At 40.0% G+C, this 21,113-nt stretch overlaps 1 protein-coding gene across 2 annotated transcripts in view; it reads right to left on the bottom strand.

The window, feature by feature from the left end:
- Window positions 1–21,113, bottom strand: part of SHB (SH2 domain containing adaptor protein B) — a 59,302-nt gene that overhangs the window by 34,034 nt on the left and 4,155 nt on the right. For both annotated transcript variants that reach the window (XM_038124545.1, XM_038124544.1), the window contains exon 2: window positions 11,187–11,304. In XM_038124545.1, coding sequence (XP_037980473.1) covers window positions 11,187–11,304 — 118 coding nt within the window. The remainder of the gene's footprint in view (window positions 1–11,186; window positions 11,305–21,113) is intronic.

Genomic DNA, 21,113 nt, shown 5'->3' with positions numbered 1-21,113 from the left:
GAAATCAGAGAAAGAGAAGCTGTACGTTTTTGCCACCCTACATAAAATGCAAAGAGCACAAAAACTGTGTTTCTCACCGCTTCTCAGTGAAGTTTTAAGTTTGTTCTATGACACTGCTGTGAAGCCACATTAAACTGTTGGTAAACTGATGTGGCAAGATGTACAGTCTCTGTGGCAAAAGCAGACACAGAACTAACTGGTTGAATCTTCAAGTCTCATTTACTTCTAAGGATATGAAAGCACTCATCTGGTTTGGGTTTCCTAACTGAAAAAGGCACACTAGCAACTACATTACAGCTGATGTCAGAAACAGACCTAATTTACTGAAAGTTTCACTCATATTTTGCCACTCAGGATTTCCAAAGTCTGGATGCAAAACCAGCAGGCAGAAATTTTATTCATTTACTAGCAAGCTAAGCACAATAAAGATGACAACATATCAGAGCTGAAAGGGTATCTTGTTCCTTCAAAGAACTATTCTGTTTACCTCATGCTTAACTAATACTTCCTGTACCAGCTTTTTTGAGCCTGCTTAACTCTTCTGTACAGTGCAGATAAAAAACCCAAAGTGATTTGAGTAAGCGAGAGTATATAATATGAAAGAATATGATTGAGAAAGTTCTTCTGAGAAAAAATTCTCACTAATTTAGGAGGGGGGGGAAAAGGACCCCCAAGCAGGACCTTTGAGTTGAGCACGGCTAGCTGGGGAAAGGGTAGAAATTCCTTCTGGCTTGACAGCACATGTAAAGTCCACTAGTTGCCTTTAAAAAACAATAAATCCAGGTTAGGCTAGAAATATCTATTCCCAGGGTTGTCATCCTGACACTAGCTTGTTTATTAACATGCCGCTCTTAAACATTTTTACATTTTCTTTGGCTAAAAGCCTCTTTGCAAAAGAATAGAAGGAAAGAGAAAAGGAGAACAAAGCATAATTGAAGATACATACAAGTATGACTTGGGATTTTGGTATCACTTTTTGTCCCAAGTGCATGTCTCATTTTTTCTTTCAGTATCGCTACTACATCTCTATATAACAAATCCCTGTAGAACTCATCAACAACAGTTTACATCTCCCATGCACTGCTGATTATTCACGTAACAAATTCTCCACATTCTGCTTTTGAGCCATGTTGCAAGAAGCAATAGAGCTGGCACCAGCTTGAGAAGACTGAAAGCTGAACTGATAAGCTGGCAAGATGTACCTCTGATGTCCCATACCTAATAAAATAACACTCCTCCCAATCAGACCAAAAATGAGTTTACAGTGTTCCTTTGCTGTGGCAGGCCACAATGGTATCAGTCACCCATGCTCCCATCGTACCTCCATCTGGAAAGCACCCAGAATTCCTGCCAACAGAGTCCAGAAGTCCAGGCTGAGTGCAGTCTGGAAACCCATCTGTTCAGCCTCTGCTCCTTACCCCCAACAAACTGATAGTTAACAGCTGTCAAGAGTCAGACTCCCTTGCTTCAACAGCATGCTTTCAGCAAGGATTCTGCCCATCTAGGGTTACCTCCACAAAACCAGAGTATGTGTGCATAAGCCCCTGCTCAAGCTACATTTCAGCAGACTGTTTCCTTGTGCCTCACAGTCACCTGTCTGGTCTTCCCAGAGATAAAGTTTAAAAGGATCAGTATTGGGAATATACTGTCATGGTATGAAGCTGGAAATCAACTGAGACTAAACAAACTTATTCCAGCAATCTAGTCTGGGATATGCTGACTCTCACAGCCACTTCTCACTTCCACAAATCAGTTGCAGGATCATAAAATAAGCCAGGTTAAACAAAATCTCAGGAAGTCATCTTGTTCAGTGTCCAACTCAAAGCAGGTTTTAGCTACGGGGTCAGACAGGGTTACTCACATTCTGGTTTCTCAGTCCAGTCCTGAAAAATTCCAAAGACTGAGACAATAAAATCTCACTAGGCAACCTTCTCCACAATTTGACTGTCCTTATAGTGAGATTTTTTTCCTCCCTGTATTCAATGAACCTCTTATTTCAGTCTGTGTTCACTGCCCCTAAGCCTTTCCAGGAATGGAAAGAACAGATGGAACACTGATTAAATCAGAAGGAATCACAGTCTACAGAGGTCTGATTACAAGGGAAAATGCAAAACAGTTTCATTTTTTATTTACTTTATCCAATTTAAGGGTTTATACAACTCACACCAGTCTCTACAGGGCAGGCAGAGGATCCCTTCATGGCCATATACTTTCATGTTCAGGCATGTTCTACCTAAGAAATCCTTTGTATCAAGATGAAGTACTTCTTTCTATCCCCATAGATGATCAGAGAAGTGAGACACCTTCAAATTCAACATACATAGTACTAGAGGGGAGGAGTTGGGGAGAGGAGGGTAGAGGGGAGATGGGAGGGAGATTTAAAGGACTTGAACAGATCAGCAGGACACAAAATGAAAAAACAGTAGCTCTTTCACCTTTGTAACCAAAAGAATACCAATATTCCAATTTACTCAAATCTTTTCACCCTAGGGTCACAGGTCTCTTTTTCGTATTTCCAAGACACAGCTGCTGGAGTGCTAAAATTACAGATCCTCTTGGGCCACACAGACTTCAGTGCTACTCAAACTGCTGCCAGAAGTATTGCTGTCTTGAAGGGACAGGCAATTCACATCCTATATTAAAAGCATCATTGTTCTTAAGAAGAGCAGTCCAAAATCTTGAAACTTATCTGGGGATGGGAAGGATGGAGTGGACCTGTGATAATTGGCGGGCGAAAACAGACATAGAATTAAATCAGCATATTAAGAAACACAAATATAACTCCCTATGCCACAGGCAACGCTGCATGGAAAGCACAGGTAGGCACCAAGGTAAAAGCACCTGCATACATTACACATGTTGCTTGTATTAGGAAAGCAGATTTTGTCAAACTAACCATCTTCATCAAAAATGGCTTGAAACAATTGCTTCTTTGCCAACATCAGTCTTCCAGACTGCAGGCAAGGGTTAAACAGCATTTTGACCTCATTGGTTTCTCTTTCCCAAACATCTATTCCTTCACTTTACTTTTTATGCAAGTACATAGGCCAGATTCATCAGACAGAGAGCAAGGAAATTGAATGAATGAAGTTACAGTCCTTCAACATGCATCCTCAAGTAGTCTACTATAATTCTGATGTACATTTCCAAAGTTCTGGACATCTTGTTTCCATTATTTTGGGCAAAACTTTTGTCTTAATGAGAACAAGACTCAAAACTGTGAAAACCTCAATTTTTATTCAGGCTTGTGATTCAAGTTTCACATTTAGTCCATTTCCAAACTATATCAAATCAAAAGAGCAAGATGAAGGTGTTGAAACAGGGAAAAAACCCCACAAACAAAACCAACAAAAAAGTAAACTTGTAGTATTAAACATTAGAGAGAACACCTTAAATCTTTCTAGGGGAGGAGACATCTTTAAACATAAAGAAATTGTAATAATTTTATGCACAGCTGGTATCCAGCCCAGTGAGGCACCTAGTTGCAGCAACCACAACACAGCCTCTCACTACATGAGAAACTAGGCTCTCCCCTTTCTGGCTTTATCTTCTCACAATCACTGGATGAGGTGCGATGTGCTCATGAAGACAGGAAGAGAAGTACTGATGATCCTGGCAACTGGACTTGCTCTAAACTGGCAGGGTTTCACGGCACGTGTGAGATCTATTGCTTTCCTCAGAGGACGCAAGGAATTGTGTTGAAGCAGGTCCAGCACTATTTCAAACATCACTCAATTCACACACATTAGACCTAATGCCAAGGAAGACGATCTCTGTTGTAATTGTTCCTAGACAATTTCTTTCCTTTAAATCATTGCCCAATGGAATGTCTGTCCAAATTCCAAATTAAATAAGAAACAATTTGAAATAGTTGCTGAAGCCCAAGAGATTTCTAATTAACATTGCATCTAGCATATTTTAAAGAAGAAGCACAGCTGTTCAGAGCGTATGTTCTCACTTCTCATGAGCTGCAGGGAATTTTGCACTACAGGATAGCAGCAGGTGACAGTAACACTAGCACTATGCTCCAAATGATGGGGAATGCTCAAAACATATCAGACATCTCTCCTTTGTCACTTTTAGGAAGAGCTCCCCAAGATTTCCAGTGCTGCTCTATAGGAAACTCCCAACACATAAATAAAACCATCTTCTTACCAATTACAAACTTACTTCTGTGTGCTACTGATCTTCTTCAAATCCTACCCAGTGGCTCTTCACATTGCAAATGTTGAGATGAGAGCACACACACACTGAATTTGAAGAGTGAAATGTTACTTTGCACTTTTCCACACTTTTAAAGGAAAAAAAAATCCTAAAATTTTTCTACTGGAATGACCAGCGTGTGGTCTATTCATGTAACCTGGAAACTGGATGATAATGGTGCAAATAAGGAATTCACAATACCACATGAGGTGCATTGACAATGGATCGATTCTCATTTGGGGCTCATTTCCAGTCATGGCTAGCCTATTGTTAGACCCTCAAAGAGAATTAGAATTGAAACACACAAATGTAGGAACAAGAGAAGGAGCTTAAAGTTTTTTGAAAATGATGCCAGCTGTTGAGCTCAGTGGACAAACACGCTGCTTCTCCTGTGTTCACTACAGCTGTCTGCCATGTTCAAGTACAGACAGACAGCAAATCTCACACAGAGCCACTAACAGTGCTTAGAAATCTGGTTAGCTTGCTAGGCTCAGTGATTTTTAACAGGCCAAAAATATTCTTCCTAAACTTCCCATGCTGTATGTGCTAATCTAGTCATCCTAATCAAAACCTTTATCAAAGCAGTTATCATTGCTCTTCTTATATTATTTGCAGTTGCAAACCCGGTGCCAACAAGCAACATGCCAGAAGCCACCTGGTAAAGAATTTTACAAGATCTGACTCACCACCAATGTGCTCTAGTGACTATTCAGATGAAGTTACATGTCTGAACAAAAAAACAGCCTTTCTAGTTACAAGGGAAACTGACACCCAAGACCTTTTGAAGTAGGTCCAGCTTCATGGGAATGCTGTTTTCCCCATACTCCCAGCATTTCTGTGATAGCTTGCACGAAGACTGAGCTACTTCTCCCAGCATGTCCATGGGAAGCTCCCAGTTAAGGCAGGTGCACTGTTTTTGCTGGGCTGCCTGTCATACATTAGAGATTCCATTGTGATGCAGCCATAGACTCTTACCTCAGTCCCTAGAAAGAAGCAGTGAAGTGCAAGAATGCATTTACTCTTCTAGCACTGTCTGCACCTATAGAGGAGTCTCAGCTTTCTGCATCCTCAGAGAAAGAAGGCCAAGCACAAAATCTTCTAAGTATGAGCTAGTTAGACTTGCTCACTGCTGTTCTATGGAACAGCCAGGATGATGCATATGGAGACAGGATGATAAATACACAGAAAAAGAAGAAAATATGACGATGCTAATATTGTGAGCCTATAAACAAAGCTGTGATTTTTCTTTTGGAATTCTCTCGAATAACCCCTTGTTTCATTTTAAAAGAGCTCCCATTGACAAAATGCTCACATTCATTAAAGCCCCTCTGGATGAGAACCCTGCCCTTCCTCATCACACACTTCCTCTAGTTTATGCTCACTTTTGCTAATGTGTAATTGCTCACATTGCTAATGTGTAATAGGTTGATGAAAGCATTGAACAAGACAGGCAAGAAAACAGGTATCTCTGTACCTTGATCATAATGCTCTAGAGCATCCCTAGGAATAGATTCCAGCTCTTCAGGTCCAGTAAACAGATCATTCTGCCACATCACTCACCTAACCCTGGAGCGTGCACACAACCTCATCTTTTTGGTTTGAAACTTGAATTCAGATTTCCATTTATGGCCAGAAGCCTTTTTATGACTTACTTAGTGTTGTGATGCACTAGATTGTTATTTGGATACTGCACTGGGTGTTCTGTTATACAAATGTTTCCCCCCTTTCCTCAGATGGTGTATCCCTCAGATAAGGTGGTCTTGTCCCTTGAAGCCCCTCCCTTCGCCCCTCCCCACTGGTGTGGCCTTCCGTCCCCGCCTCCCATTCCGCGGGTATAAATGTCCCTTGAGTCGGGCCTTCTGGCTCTCTTCTTCACCTGGAAACCCTACGATGCAGATGTCCCCTTCCAGCTAATAAACAGGACATCAGAACCACGTGGAGAAAGAGCGCTTCTCGTCCTTTACTTCGTCCATGTAGGATCCGTGCGGGCTTAAATCCCAAGCTAGCCGGGGGGATTTACAGCCCGAAACCCACGGGTTCCATCAACTTAGATTTTCCAGTGTTCAAGGAGTAGTGGCAGCATGCTTCTGTGTCAATTTGGGACTTGCCAAATGCACATTGAGCACCTTCCCTGATCTCATGGGTTGGCACATCCCACCTACAAGATCTAACATGCCCAATTCCCAGGACAATTGTGTGACTAGACTCTTGTGAGAAATACATCAATAACAAATTGAATTCCTTCCTCCTGCAACACGTACTTTGGCTGTCCAAAAGGAGATCTTTTATGCCCTGAGGAACCTCCCAAGTTACCCTGATCAGAATAGAGGCACAGTGTATGTTTATCAACGGTGTTATGACAGCCTTCTTAAGTCTGCACACAACATTGCATTTGCTCCATGACGAATACCACACGGTACGTTACATCTCAGGGAAAGCAACTGTTTGCAGAAATGCTACCCACTTAAGTCTTCAGAATTCTGAGACACAAGAAGAGAGTCTTCTCCCTGGCTACCACATCACTGAGGCAGATGCATGAACTAGAGGCCAGAACCCGATAAAAAGGTTGATGTCTCTGGCACAGTCCTAGGTCATATGGATAAAAGCAAAGGGAAAACATGATGCACATCAAGACTGTCAGGGCATAGACCTGACGCATTCCTAGATCTCTAAGTAATCAAGGCACTGATGCACCACGTGCTAATTTCAACCTTTCAAATCATCAAGGACTTAACCTTCCTTGCCCATTCTACAGAAGAGAAGATACAATTCCTGATCCAGAAAAAACAGAAGTGATTTTGCCCACACACTTTTCTCAAGGTAGGCCTCATTTCCTGATAATGCTTTCTACTTCCTCTCTCACCAAACATTCCCACACCTTACCCAGCCATTTTTCATTATGTGGTTTCAAATTATTTTGAGACTTAAAATGACCTTAATTTTACAGTTGTTTAAGTAAGCTGAATTATATATTATAGTATGTATCACGCTAGGTGCTTCATACTCAAGAGATCCTAAGTTGCTCTGATGAGGGTAACTTTAGGTTACTCAGGACATAAAATATCTCCTTTTGGAAGGAAGATGCTCTCTTCAAATCCAAGCACTAAGCAGGACAACAGATGCAGTTTATTAACTCAATCTCTATAGCCAGTATTCCTTATCATACCTTAAAATGACACAATTGTTTGTGGAACAACTTTCCTACCAGCACATCTCCATTTGAATGATGATCCAAAATTGGATCCTTCTCCAAAGGCAAGTTTTAGATGCTGCTATGATGCAGCACACAGAAGGCTGTGGTATAGGCAGCCTTGATCTGGCATTTGATTGCAAATGTTTCATGCAATCTGAGCACTGGTGTTAATTCTTTCTGAAAGGCAGAGATGCCTGGAAGAGTTATGTCAACATGCACAGCTGTCAGGAGAAAGAGGAAAGGTGTGGCTGTAAGACTATAGCTAGAATAGGGCCTTCTGACTTTTAGGGGAATTAAGGGAAAAAAATGCACACATTTTCCCCAACCATTGCTATAGTCATATCCATGAACTAAGGAAACCTTTTCTTTCTCAGGTAAGGGATTACCACAGAAAACAAACAAACCCTTCTTCAGGATTTGACATTCAGCACAGTCTGATGGGAGTAAATACTCAAGTGAAACTTTACTCCTCTTTCCCTAGCATTCCCTGAGATGAATGGATGACAGAGAGGCCTGGATGTTATGATCACCAGCACTCTGACCTGACAGTGTCTCAGCCATTCACTTCTGTTCAAATGCAGCATCTCCAGCCACTGCTTCTCTGCAGAGCTCTCTCTCAAGCATGAAGAACATACTACACCTGATCCAAGCAGTGATGCTTGGTTGCAGTCTAGGTAAAGCAGAACAGGCTTGTTTCTGTGACAGGCCACATGCCACTGCAGCAGCTACAGACTGACATCAGGGGAGAAGTATGGTCCACCTACTACTCAGGATCCTTAGAAATCAGCTACCTATCTTGCTGTCATTGCATGCTTGGTAGCAGCCAGCCCAGAATCTTCGGCCAATTCCATGCATAGTCCAGGATACTTCACATCATATACCACAGAGAACTTCCTTTATACTCGTGTAGTTACTCTGGGACATCAAATCTCCAAAGAGGTTGTGGACAAGGCAAAGATGCAACAACTCTTGCTGTGGCTTTGGGTGCACACCCAGCCAAGCTGAGATTCCCACCACACAGCACTTCCGGAACTGGATTGCCAGGGGTTCTTTCTGAACCTTTGGCATGGATTTCCTGAAGACGGGACAGACACTTAGAAATAGCAGTACCACAGCAGATGTGTTCAGCTGACAAAAGATGATAGCTTCTTATCAACATGCATTTGTTATCAACACACTCCACCTTAGACTTGACCTGAGGCTTTCTTCCAAACCTTGTCATAAAGGTTGCTCTTTTTTCCAGTCATTACAACCACAAATCTGGGGATTTTTGGGGAGCACTATCAGCAGAAGAAACTTCAAGCCTGACTAAACCTAATTCTAACCACAGACAGTATGGGAACAGATAGAATTATTTATTTCAATCATTAATTGAAATAAATTAACTCAGGGACTGCCTATTCTTTTAAATTAAACATCAGCTGAGAACAAACTGCCTGACAACTGCAAGACCACAGAACTTTTAGGAAGAAAGGATAAGCTCTGAATAAAAATATTACTTACTTCAGACATCATGCATTTCTATTCAGATGTAAGCTTACTTTCTCATATTGAAATCACAAGGTCTTATTTCATTGGACACCTGCTTTTGCCTAATCCTCTACTAACTCAAGGAGCATGTAGCACACAGAAAACTTTTAGGGTCATATTTCAACTACCCTTACACTGGGTCCCCAGAGTTCAACAGTTAGGTTATACCAGTAAACGTGAAATAACCAATAAAAAACTGTTTTATTTTTTATCTCTCCTACAGTGCATTCCACTGGGTTATGCAAATTCCCGCTCTCTAGGACTAAGCCACTTTAAATGCAATCAGAAGGATTTAATCAGATTAGTCAGGCTAAATGGATAGCCATCTGATGTTCTCTATTCCTCAGAAAAGAAAAGTAACGAACTTAACAGAGCAGTAAATATTTTGAGGCAAGTCAAACTTCAGTCAAAAGGTCGTCTTCAGAAGCAGCAGATACATAATAGAACTCACTCTGTATAAACAGAACCTTTAAAAACTCTCCAACAAGATGCCTTTGGATTTTCATTTATCAAGTAAAGTGCAAAGGCAATACCTAAGCAATAACAAAATCCCCACACATAAAACTATGTGCTTGAATACAGTCAACATAGCCTGATTCCATGGAGGTTTATGGGGAGACCTTCTCTATCCACATTCGGACAAGATGACTGGAAACTGAATACCCAGATCTCAAAACACTAAACATCTTCACAGGTGTATCAATCATCTCCTACTTGCTCAGTCACATGAAGATTCAGAACACTAACTCTATCATTATAATCAATTAAACCCTATTTTCAAAAGTGCCTTTAGAATCTTGGAGAGCTCCTCATGTTTCCTTTATAATGACATGGAGCAGATATAACAGCTTATCAGTTGCACCAAGCACCAATTAGGCAAAAGGATGTCTTGTAATTGAAATGGCTCACGAACCTACTGTCCCTTACTGCAGATAAGCCATCCAGTATTGTCCTACTAAATATCTCATTTCTTATGACTAATCTGAAAAAGAAGAGAGAACAAACTCCAATCCTAAATGCAGGAAGAAACAAACCAATGCACTATAAGCTTAGTAATTTAAATTACAAGTGCTCACCACTGCTGTATAAAGAGCAAGAAATTATTTGGACTAATTTGATTTTCTGAGAAATTCCTTTACTTAAAATTAATAGATTTACAGTAATGAGAAGTAACAGCTCCCAGCCCTTCTGTAAGGTACTGAAAACTTCAAGAAATGTTTCCATGTCATTTCCTGTGTCTCTCTTCAGAAATGCTTTAAGAAAAGAAAAATAGGAACACTTGCATGAAAAAAGGATCTTTGCATCCAACAGCCTCATCTTCCCCCACTGATTAATCTTTTCTGAGGGCCCAAAACAGGAGCTGCCAATAGAAAAGGAAAGCATACAATCAACTTAACCAGGCACAAGAGTGACTTATACTGCAAAATGAGAAAAAAAAAGGACCTGCTGTACAAATCCAAGGAATGTACATTTGATCTGCACAAAGATATGTGTTGACTGGTCAAATCATCACAAATTAAAAACATATAGCCCAATACCTCAGAACATTTTACAGACCGCACAGACAACAAGGAGGATATTGATCCTGATAAAGAAAATACACGGAAAATAGAGTTGCACAATGCTGGTACAAGAGGTTTAAATAGTTCAAAGGCATACAACAACATCACCACTAACCATTTTCCTACATGACAGAAAAGGAAGGACACTACCAAGAATAGCAATTAAAGGCTCACAGGCATCCTACAGTGTCTCATTTTGACTGTTGGTAAAAAAACATCAGAGAAGCGAGGAAGGAAAGAAGGAAGCTACAGAAAGATGTAGCTCTGCAGCCCTCCTCCAACACCAAGAAGTCTGAATCTGATTGAGGAAAAAAGTCCATTAGCAAGCTGTTCAACTGTTTTTAAGAGGAATAACACAATGTCATGCTTTGGCCATCTCAGCCACATACACAGATGACAGCCTTCACATTGCCAAGAGGAGGAATACACACTCCTACTCCCATTGCTCTTATTTTTTCATCTTATCACATGACAGTACAAAACTTCTATATTTAAAAGTGAGGTACAGAGCGGTATTTTTAGGTATAAAGGCACATGCAGGAAAATGCAGTGCTTCTGTGGCATTTGCTGCTGCCTACCTAAGCATCTTCAGAAACACAGTTTTCCATGCCAAAGGACATTTCTGTTTCATAGCAGCTATAATATGCATGTGAACTGCCATGCAATTTGAGCTCACACGTGCAACTGCCTTTTCTTACCAGCCATTATTCTCTGGGCTTCGTATGGTTCCATATAGCCGGTGTTCTCCCCTTTTCCCATTCTGTTCAACTCACTTTTAGCATCAAACGGATCTGAGTAGTCATCAGCTATCAATACCTGAAAGACAGGAAGGTAACTGTTACTGAAGTCTCCAGTCAAATGTGCAAAGCAGAAGGCAATGACATCCTATCAGCAAATAAAAACTGTTTCATTTGGCGGCATCCTGTGCCATCTTCAAAGTACAGTTGGTTCAGAGGATAAATACACAATTGCCACTGATCAGTTACTAAATGGTACTAAAATAGAAGTGTGCTCCTATTTATACCAGAAACTTCAAAAAGGCAGACTCCATGTCAAAAGGATTTCTGACTAGCACAAGCAATGGAATAATTGGGATGAACAAATTAGAAAGAGCCAACCAGTCAGCAAATTCAATCCAGTGCAAATCTTATCAAAGAAGTCTGCTAATATTCAGGGGGGAAAAAAGCACTCTTTCCCTTGCACATATTTCATCTCCTCTGCTTTTAAGGTTTAAGAGCGACAACTGAAAATATTGCTAGAAACTTTTAAAATAAGTATTCTAAGGCTACTCTTTTCATTGCATTAATAAGAACCCTTTTAATTTTAGGTCTCACCTGAAAAAAAACAAAACACAAGAAAAACTTCTTGGCTAAACTTAAACCCTCAAACCCATCTTGCCATTCTTTCTTTTAAAGAAACATTATTTTTACTTAACTTTTGTGACCTGAGACAAAAGATAGCAAAAAGAAACTATCTGTCAGAACACATTTTCTTCCTCCACTAAAAGACTAAAAAAATCTGAAGATTAGAACATCTCACACTTGACCTTACATTACTATGCTTTCCTGACCACTGCAAAACCATTGTATGCTGTGTAGGTCCCATCTATAGGTTTTTTATCAGTCAATTAAAGTCACAGGAATCATTTCTCCCTATAATTGAAGTGGTAGAGCTAATCTTTGTTTCTGGGATATGACAAGCAGACTGGGGCAAAGGCAGAAATCCTCATAAGAGAATTACTGCAGAACACAGAGAAAGAATCTACAGCAGGCAAAAGAGTCTGAAGCAAACAAAAGCAGGCAGAGGCAGGCTTCAACATCAGAATCCCTATGAAACCGTAACATTATTCAGGTGGGAAAGAACCACAAGAGATCACCCTATCCAACTCATCACTCAAAGCAGGGCAAGCCTAAAGGGTTTTGCCCTGACTGCTTACTTTATTTATGGGGGATTTTTCAACTGAATTACTGTACATTTTTACATCAAGCACTAGTAAGACTTACAGCACAGTGCTATTCCAACAGTTTCAATCCTTTTAACAAAGAACCAGGAGTACACTGCCAGCTAAGAGACTGAGGCTGCATCTGCTTCTGTCTCCTGCTGCCAGCATATCCCACCAGTCAGAGAAGAAAAACAGGACACACAAGTATTCACAGATCAAACACCTGCACAAGTGCCATGGAATAAATGAACACTCTATTAGGAAAGACAGAGATCTCCTTTAAGATTAGGAAACAAAACATCTAACACACTTCAGAATCATTACTCAGGCCCCATAACACTGGCACATTGCAATGTTATACTGCTTATTTTGCTTATTTTACTACCAAGACTGACGTTTTAATTATGGGGTTTTTGTGTTTTCCTCCACTCAGAGTTTAAAGTGACTGGAGGCTTTTTTTTTGACCAGAAATCACCAGACTGATGTGGATCATTGAGAGAGGAAAACATAATTCTTTCTTTCACTTGGTGTCCAAAATTACTCCCTCATTATTTCGAAAAACAGTTAACAGCAAGGGGAAAAGTCCCCTCCCCCCTGTCTGGCAACATATGCCCAAGCAGCAAATCAAGTGACAGCAGCTGCACACACTTGAGACAAAGAGGACAATGTGTATCACACAGCAGCAATTTCTCCTAGTCACAAGGGCAGTTTTATTTCCAAAAGTGATGCAGCTCAAATGCCATCCATGTTGTCTTCTGCTCCGACCCTGTCAAGAGCTGCTAGGTGGTCGCATGTGCTCTATGCTGCTCTCCTTTGCAAATGCTGACACACAGTACTTGCCAATCCTTTGCAAGTACTGTACTAGAACACGAAACAGAAAGCAGACTTAGCACAGCTGTTTGACATTTCTTCTTCTCCATTTGCCCAAAGTATAGTAGTAGGAAAATTATACATAAAAGATGCTGCCAAACACCCCCCCCCCCCCAAAAAAAAATACACCCAAAAAACTCCAACCTAAACAACACTCTCTCATAGCAAATACCAAACCCACTTTTCAGCACTCAATCAGGCAGAAATACAGTTCCAGGAACAGTGAAGCAGGCTGCTCTATCTTACTACAAGTGGATTTACAATGCTGAGCTGTCAGAGGACTCCCCAGCTGACTGTTACTGTTTCCATACATACTAAAATTCAGTAATTCTCAGCCTAGATGTAGCAGCTGGACAGTGCCAGAATTTGATTTCTTCTATACTCACTAACAGCTACAAATTCTCCACTTCTAGGAAGTCTCAAGTATTTCTACTTCTTTCAAAAAAAAAATCCAATGCTTGAAAACCTCAAATGAGTATGATTGCTGGTTCTATTGTAACATACTTACTGTAAATGTCTGAACTCCTTTTGACAACCCCATTTCAGAGGCTTATTTTTCCTGTTTTCAGAGATCTCAAGCAGAAAAAGAGTTCCTACTCTGCAAGTCTTTTTGCCAACTCCACATAAGCTTAGTTTAATGAACTCACCTTCCAAGCCTCTATTCTTGGTTAGAGTACAGACAAAAACTTTTGATGAAATAGGAGGTTTTAAGTACATGAGTTTTCTAGTTAAACAAAACACTTGCTTCATGACAGATGGTATTAAAACACTGTTCTCATACCCCTTTCATGCTATCCTGAGAAAGAAAAAGTGTTCCAATGCTACACAAATATCACAGGTACATGCCTTGCATGTGCAGTGGGGGCTCTGCAGGTCATGATCTTGATCACCTCCATGCCGCACGGGGAAGATCCACTGTGACAACACCATGCTGTCACCTCTTCCCCACAGCCATACAGGAGCAGGTCTTTCTGTGTGACAACCAACGTGCTCCTGTGTTCACCAGAGCGCATTAGCTTTCCAGAAAGAGGCATTTTGTTTGTTTATATTTCTCCCAACAACCTTTCAACCACTGCCCAGCAAACTGGTCTCAGTCAGGCATTTGTTTTCTACAGTCCAGAGGCCAAGGCAAGCACAGGAGATCCGAGGTTAGGGCCTGCATGCAGTGCCCCTTCCACAGATTTTAGTTCATTTCCAAGGCAAATGGCTAAACTCGTTTGACTGGTCTCCAAATTGATCTTTCATTTACTGACTGACAAACACTGGACAGGAGGTAGAAGATAATGGATAACTTCCACTGTCTACCAACATATCCCTCCTAGAAGTCTCAGCTAGGTAGATTATCCAGGATCTAATGCTGTAGTTCCCACATCTACCCTGGACACAATCGGAAGAATGGCAACATGTTGAAATTTTCTATGCACAGCTAAAGACAGCATTCATACACAGAGGATGACACATTTAATTTAGCTCCCTGCTCTGCCAAATCCAGCCACCTTCCTCACAGGTCCTATCTGTCAAAATGAAAATACAGCTATCAGGAATCCCCACAAGGCAGTCATCCAGATTCCAAAATAATGTCAGAATCAGTTGAATTTGTCAGTTATTGTCAAAGACCTGTGGCTTATCTCTTGACAGAATGCAAGATCTACATTCTGAGTGTGGACCAGGAGCTCCTACAACTACTGATTCCTGCTCTATTCAAGCCTGTTCTATGGCATCCCATACATATATCATACATATATGATACTACTTTCTATTTTTGTACCCATAGTTGTCATATATCAAGGCATCAGTAACATCAAGCAAAAGAAACTTTAACACATAAATAGAAGCGCAGTTATTAAAAGAAGTCAAAAAGCATTTAGAAAACACTCAGAGGGGCTCTCCCTTGCAGGTTGCTAGTTAAAAGTCAGAAGACAGAGAAACAGAGTGCAGCTCAACCAGACAAGTTGACAAATTAAAAACCATAACTCTAGCTAAAAAGTTAATCAGCAGATACAAGATCAAAAACCCAATAATCATTCTACCTTCCAGAAAATTACAGACAAGCTGAGAATGTGGTTGGTTTATCCCTCTATTATATATTAACTAAGTTGCAAGCTTCACTGTTGATGCATAGTCTTTGTTCTTCTACAGTCTTAAAAAAAAAAGTCTGATGAATATTATCATATTAAACACAAGTTTAAATGAGTATTTGCATATACAAAAGCGTAATCTGCGTATGCAGCCACAGGAAAAAAAACAAAGAACACACCTAAGTGCATAATTTCACAGGTATCTCTATCTGACTAAACCAAACATTTTAAAGGGAATGAAAAAAAAGGAACCAAATGAGAACTCACCACACTGAAAAAAGAGAGGTAATCTCTTTTTTGGAATTGAATGGAAATGCAGAAGATCAAGCTGTCTTTAAAACAGCAACATCAGCACAGAACTTTAGCTATTTCACTACTTTGGGCTATTGTAATTAAGGACACGCTGTTCTAGAAGAATCCAAGGGGAATTATAATAAACAGCATGTAGCAAAAAATCTAAAAGACTTTTCCTGCCCACCAGGCCTTTGCTGAATTTATTAGGGGATATTTACTTTAAAGATTTCTTTTTATTAAATAATATATATTATTATATTATCAATATTAAATAAGAGAATGGTTTGGGTTGGAACAGACCTTAAAGATTCTCTAGTTCCTTGCCATGGGCAGGCACATACTTAAATAACTGTATTAAGGCAGACCATATATTCCTGTTTCAACTTCCATGAGTTGCAATTAAGTCCACCAATATCGCAGATAACAGCATGTATCTATCAGCAAAGATATAGAAGACACTTAAAGGACACTTAAAAACTGTGAATATATCTCTGAAAACACCACAGTTAACACATTTAACACAATGTAATGAAAATTCTTCATCCTCTCTGAGAATTTGTATTCACAAAAGACCAGTCCCTAGCTACAGTAAAAGTCACTCTAAATTATCATAGAATGGCCTGGGTTGGATAGGACCTTAAAGATCATCTCATTCCAACCCGTCTGCTATCGACAGGGACACCTTTAGTTAGACCAGGCTGCTCAGAGCCCCATCCAGCCAAGCCTTATACACTTCCAAGGATGGACATCTACAGCTTCTCTGGGCAACATGCGCTTCATCACCTTCACAGCAAAGAACTTCCTCCTAAAATGTAATGTAAATTTACTTTCATTTCAAAGCCATCCTCCCTTGCTCTGTCACTATATGCCCTTGTAAAAAAGTCCCTCTCCAGATTTCTTGTAGGCTCCCTTTAGATACTGGAAGGCTCCATTTAGGTGACCCCAAAGCCTTCTCTTCTCCTGGCTGAACAACCCCAGTTCCCTCAGCCTTTCCTCCTATGAGAGGTGCTCTATCCCTCTAATCATCATGATGGCCAACAATGATTAACAATATTACATGGGGGGAGTTGTGTTGTTATTTTGTTAGGTGGGTATTGTGTTGTATTGGTTAGGGATTTTTTGCAGAGGTATGTTTGGGGTTTTTTCACAACACGATATTTTTGACGAATGCCAAATTTTTCTTTTTGACCCCACAGAACCTCCAGGTCTCACATCCCAAACATGCCCTAAGCAGATGTTCCCTAAATAATGATATTTTCATGTAATATTCAGGCAACTAGACATCAGAAACATCTCTGATGTTGAAGCCTGGACAAAGCTCAGCCTTGTGAAATTTGGTCTTGATTTGTTTTCCATATTAATAAAGACTTCCACTTTTCTTCCATGAAGGACTGAATTAAAGAGCCTGTTGGATAATCATCCCTGTAGCCTAAGTACCACTTTTTATTCAAAATAAATTTCACAGCCTTGGAAAACATGCTAATAGAGTGATCTGTACATGGTCGGATTCCTGAAAGTATCAGGAAAACTAAATCAAGGACCTTTTAATATCTTGCTACCAAGTCAGAAATTTAGGGTAGGATTCTAGAGGACTACCCTATAGATAAAGTGTACATAGACCCTTTCCTCCTAGTCCTAAATTTGAGTATTAGAAAGACCAACAATAGCTCTGATCCTGGAAGGAATCACAGGCCTCATTCACAGCAGTGACTTCCAGAGAATGACACATCTCATCTAAAAGGTAATTGAAACACAAATTGGGAAATGTGGTGCCTAAATTTCTCAGAGGGTTGTGAACTGATAGCAAGGTGCTGGGGGGAAATCCCCCAGTATTTAATAACAGGATTTCAAGAGCTGTTCTCCCACACACAAGGTTTGGTGCTCAGTGAAGGTAAATTGTTCTTCAGTTTTGACAAGTCCACACACTCACAGGGACAGAACTGAACTGCTAACAAGTTGATACAGATAACAGTTCTTGCCCTCCATTTCTCTCTATTCCCAGGCAGTAACTGAAGTACCCTGCTATCCCATATGTCTCACTGCTTCACAAAGGGCAATGTAGACCACTCTTCACAAGGCAGGCAATGCAGCACTTCCGGCTCAAAGTTTAAAAATGCAGTTGTACCTTTCCCCTCAGAAAGAAACAGGTGCTTACTTGACCCATCCGCTCAAGTATTTTAAATTTGAAAATACACCTTTGAGGATATTTCAGTAGATCTAAGAGTTGTTGAAGGAAGGACAGACAGAAAGTTAACAGATATTGTTCCGTTTAGAAAACAAAGTTTTTAAGCAAAGTTTTTTAAAAAAGCTTAAAGAAAATGTATCTCATATAATGTCATTAGCAGAATATATTTTGTAAAACAATTAAACAATTTACCACACTTCCTGGACAATGCACAACTGCTCCAAAACCACACCTTATGTCTGTTTCCTTGTAAATAGACTGTCTAACGGTAACATTTACAAAAACAATGACCTATCCAGGAAGATCTGTACCACAGTCCTTTCCTATCTCTTGCTAGAATCCACCTTTATGCTGTTTCAACTGCTCAGTCTCATATCACTTCCTCCTCTTCTAAACCATACTGTTAGTTAAGGATACAACCACACTGACTCAGGGCAGCAAAGGAGTGAAAAGTCAAACCATATTGTTTGCCATCAGGCAGTGGTAAGCACAAGCAAGGACATATACAAATGTCTTTAGAGACACACACATAACTCTCTTACCCCACTGCCATCCCTGGTGAGCCTGGGGAGCAAAGAATCTTATAAAACCAGACATTTCTTCAGTGATCCAAGCAAATACAATGGTAAACTGGCCACAAAATCAGATTGCAAACTAAGAGATTACATGCAAACTTGACGTTTAAAAAGAGAAACACAGCTTCATATTTTTCCTTTCTGGATCCTTTCTCTTCATTAATTAGGCTAAAATACTTAGAGTTCCCATACAGTTTTTGCTGTGCCTAATTTCTCATTTAGAGTTAGAATCATAGTTTGAATCATAGTAAACTGCATAACCTTATTTAGCCTATAGAAGGTTTTACTGCCATATATACATTACAACAGTCCTAATGCTAACAGTTGGTGTGCAAGTTTACCTAAAGTTGGATATGTAAAATAGTGTAATACAGATGTCTTTCCTCATCTGGACAGTTTTGAAGAAAAGTCTGCAGGTAATATGTGTGCTATCATGCACTAGTAAGAAAGACCCCAGTGTTGCAGCAGAACAGCAAGTCCATCCCTTTGTTCAAAGGCAGTATCTGAGGAACTTTCTTATAATGGAGTTGAGGTGCTTACTTCTAAGGTATACACATGATACACTCTTCCAGAAGTCTACCACTCCCTTCTTAAATCTCCATGTCGTCCAACTCCTTCATACACTTTCCTGATAGCCTCTCTCTGCTTGGATCTCTTTGCGCCCAAAGTCTGACAATTTGGATGGCTTCCAAAGCTGTGAGTGTTCGAAGCAGCACATACAGTGCAGATGCCAGGCGTACTCATAACCGAACAGCCTACCACATCATTCCAAAAAAACTCTGAAGCCAAGACTCCAAAGTCTCAGGCTATATATAAATATCCTTCTCATCACAAGACTGCTGTAGTCCCTTAATCATGAGACTAACATATGAGAAAAAATTGCATTTCTAGCTGCACTACAGCTGCCCTGTAACAACATAGATACGCAGAAAAACCAACTTCCTGCCTTTATATATGACCTTGCCTAAGCAATTAATGCACAACCAGCAGCCATAAGTATTTTTTTCTTTTACTCAAAGACAGAGCCATACAACAAAGGGAACCACATGTAGAGAGGAAGACTATTTCAGAACCAACTGTATGGAGAAGCAGCTTGAAACTCTGATGTTGTCATCTTCTTATTGCAAGAGTTCCATACCTTCTTGGTGATTTCTCATGGGCAGCTCCTCACAGCACTGACTCCGTCTTCTCTACAGCACAGCCAACAGACTCCAACTCCCCACTCAACCAGCTAACCCGCTCTTGCATAGCGCTCATCCTCATTGGATACAGCTGTGACCTGTTAAGGGCAGGCCGGTTCCTAATGTTTGGTGATTAGTACAGCTGCAATTCCTCAGGGGTGAGATAGTGCAGAAGGCAATCTTTATTTTCTTACATTCTATCCCTCCACACACCAGTGCAATGGATTAAACCTGGAAATAAGACACTGAGGTACATTTGTAGTTTAGGATCTCTAGAAATAATATTCTCTGATACAAATAACCCCAACACTGCTTAGACATCTTTCAAGTGTTTTCTCAGTGCATCTTGAAATACCAGCTGCAAGATTCTCTTAAATGCACATGACTTGTTCCCAGTTTAAAGATCAAATAAAATATAGACCTTCCATATACAAAAATAAGACAAGCATCTGCTCAACCCTAAACCAGTATTTTAATAATATAAAGATATTAATAATGTTGTATGGAGTCTAATCACTTTTATGCAAGATGTCAGAAGCTCAAAAAGCTAGACTACTTTGCTAGTCTACTGCAAAGACAACTGTTTCTTACACATAGATAGTGCTTTCAGAACTTGGTATATCAAGACAACAGCTCTGCTGTCCTGAACAGTTGCATGGTTGATGGCTGCTGCTGCACAACTTTCACATGATTTTGCACTAGATCCACTCTGACTGTGCAGAATCAAGTTATTCTCTACTGCATTAGATACATCCGGTCTTGCCATTCAAAATTTGTACTATTTAAAAGTAGCTGAGTGCTTGCTTGACAAAAATAGCTAGAATTGTTAGGCTGTAGGCTGAACTTTATTGGAACTATAAGATTATGTTCTGTAAGTTGAACAGAGATTATAATACAGTCTGGAACTAACAATATGTACATTAATAATAATTAAACTGGACAAAACTTTTACTTACAAAAGTAATTAATTACTTTAAAAATAACAGATCACAGCTTATGGACTGCAACAACCATATTACAACACAAGACAGCAGAACCAACTAAAAACACAGCAAGCAGTTAGTAACAAAATCAGAAGTAAGAAGACCCCAGACCCCAATGCTGCTGTTTGTCGAGAGTGTCATGTGAAGGATAGGGAGTTTGGATTGTAAGTGTATAACTGCCTAGGGATTTATTTGTTCAGAGTCCTTGTCTTGAAGCACTACCAGATACCATAACTGACCGGTGCCAACAAACCTTTCTAATGAAGAGATATTAATGTCAAAAAATTCTTTAACACCTGTGGAAATGGATCTTGCAACTTGCAGTGTCTTCTGCATTCAATTTAAAGAATTGTTACATTGTTCTGTCTCCACCGAAAAGAGATGGTGCAAAATGCTGCTCATTATGAAATAAATGTCTTTTAAAGGACAATGTGCTACAAATCTAGCTTTTAAATCTTAAGAACTTCCTGTGATGAAGTATGATACACTTGTTTTTGGGAAGTATCCCAGGTTCTTC

The sequence above is a fragment of the Motacilla alba genome, chromosome Z (assembly GCF_015832195.1).
Source record: "Motacilla alba alba isolate MOTALB_02 chromosome Z, Motacilla_alba_V1.0_pri, whole genome shotgun sequence".
Taxonomy (NCBI): Eukaryota; Metazoa; Chordata; class Aves; order Passeriformes; family Motacillidae; genus Motacilla; species Motacilla alba.
This window is presented reverse-complemented; position numbering and strand designations above follow the sequence as displayed.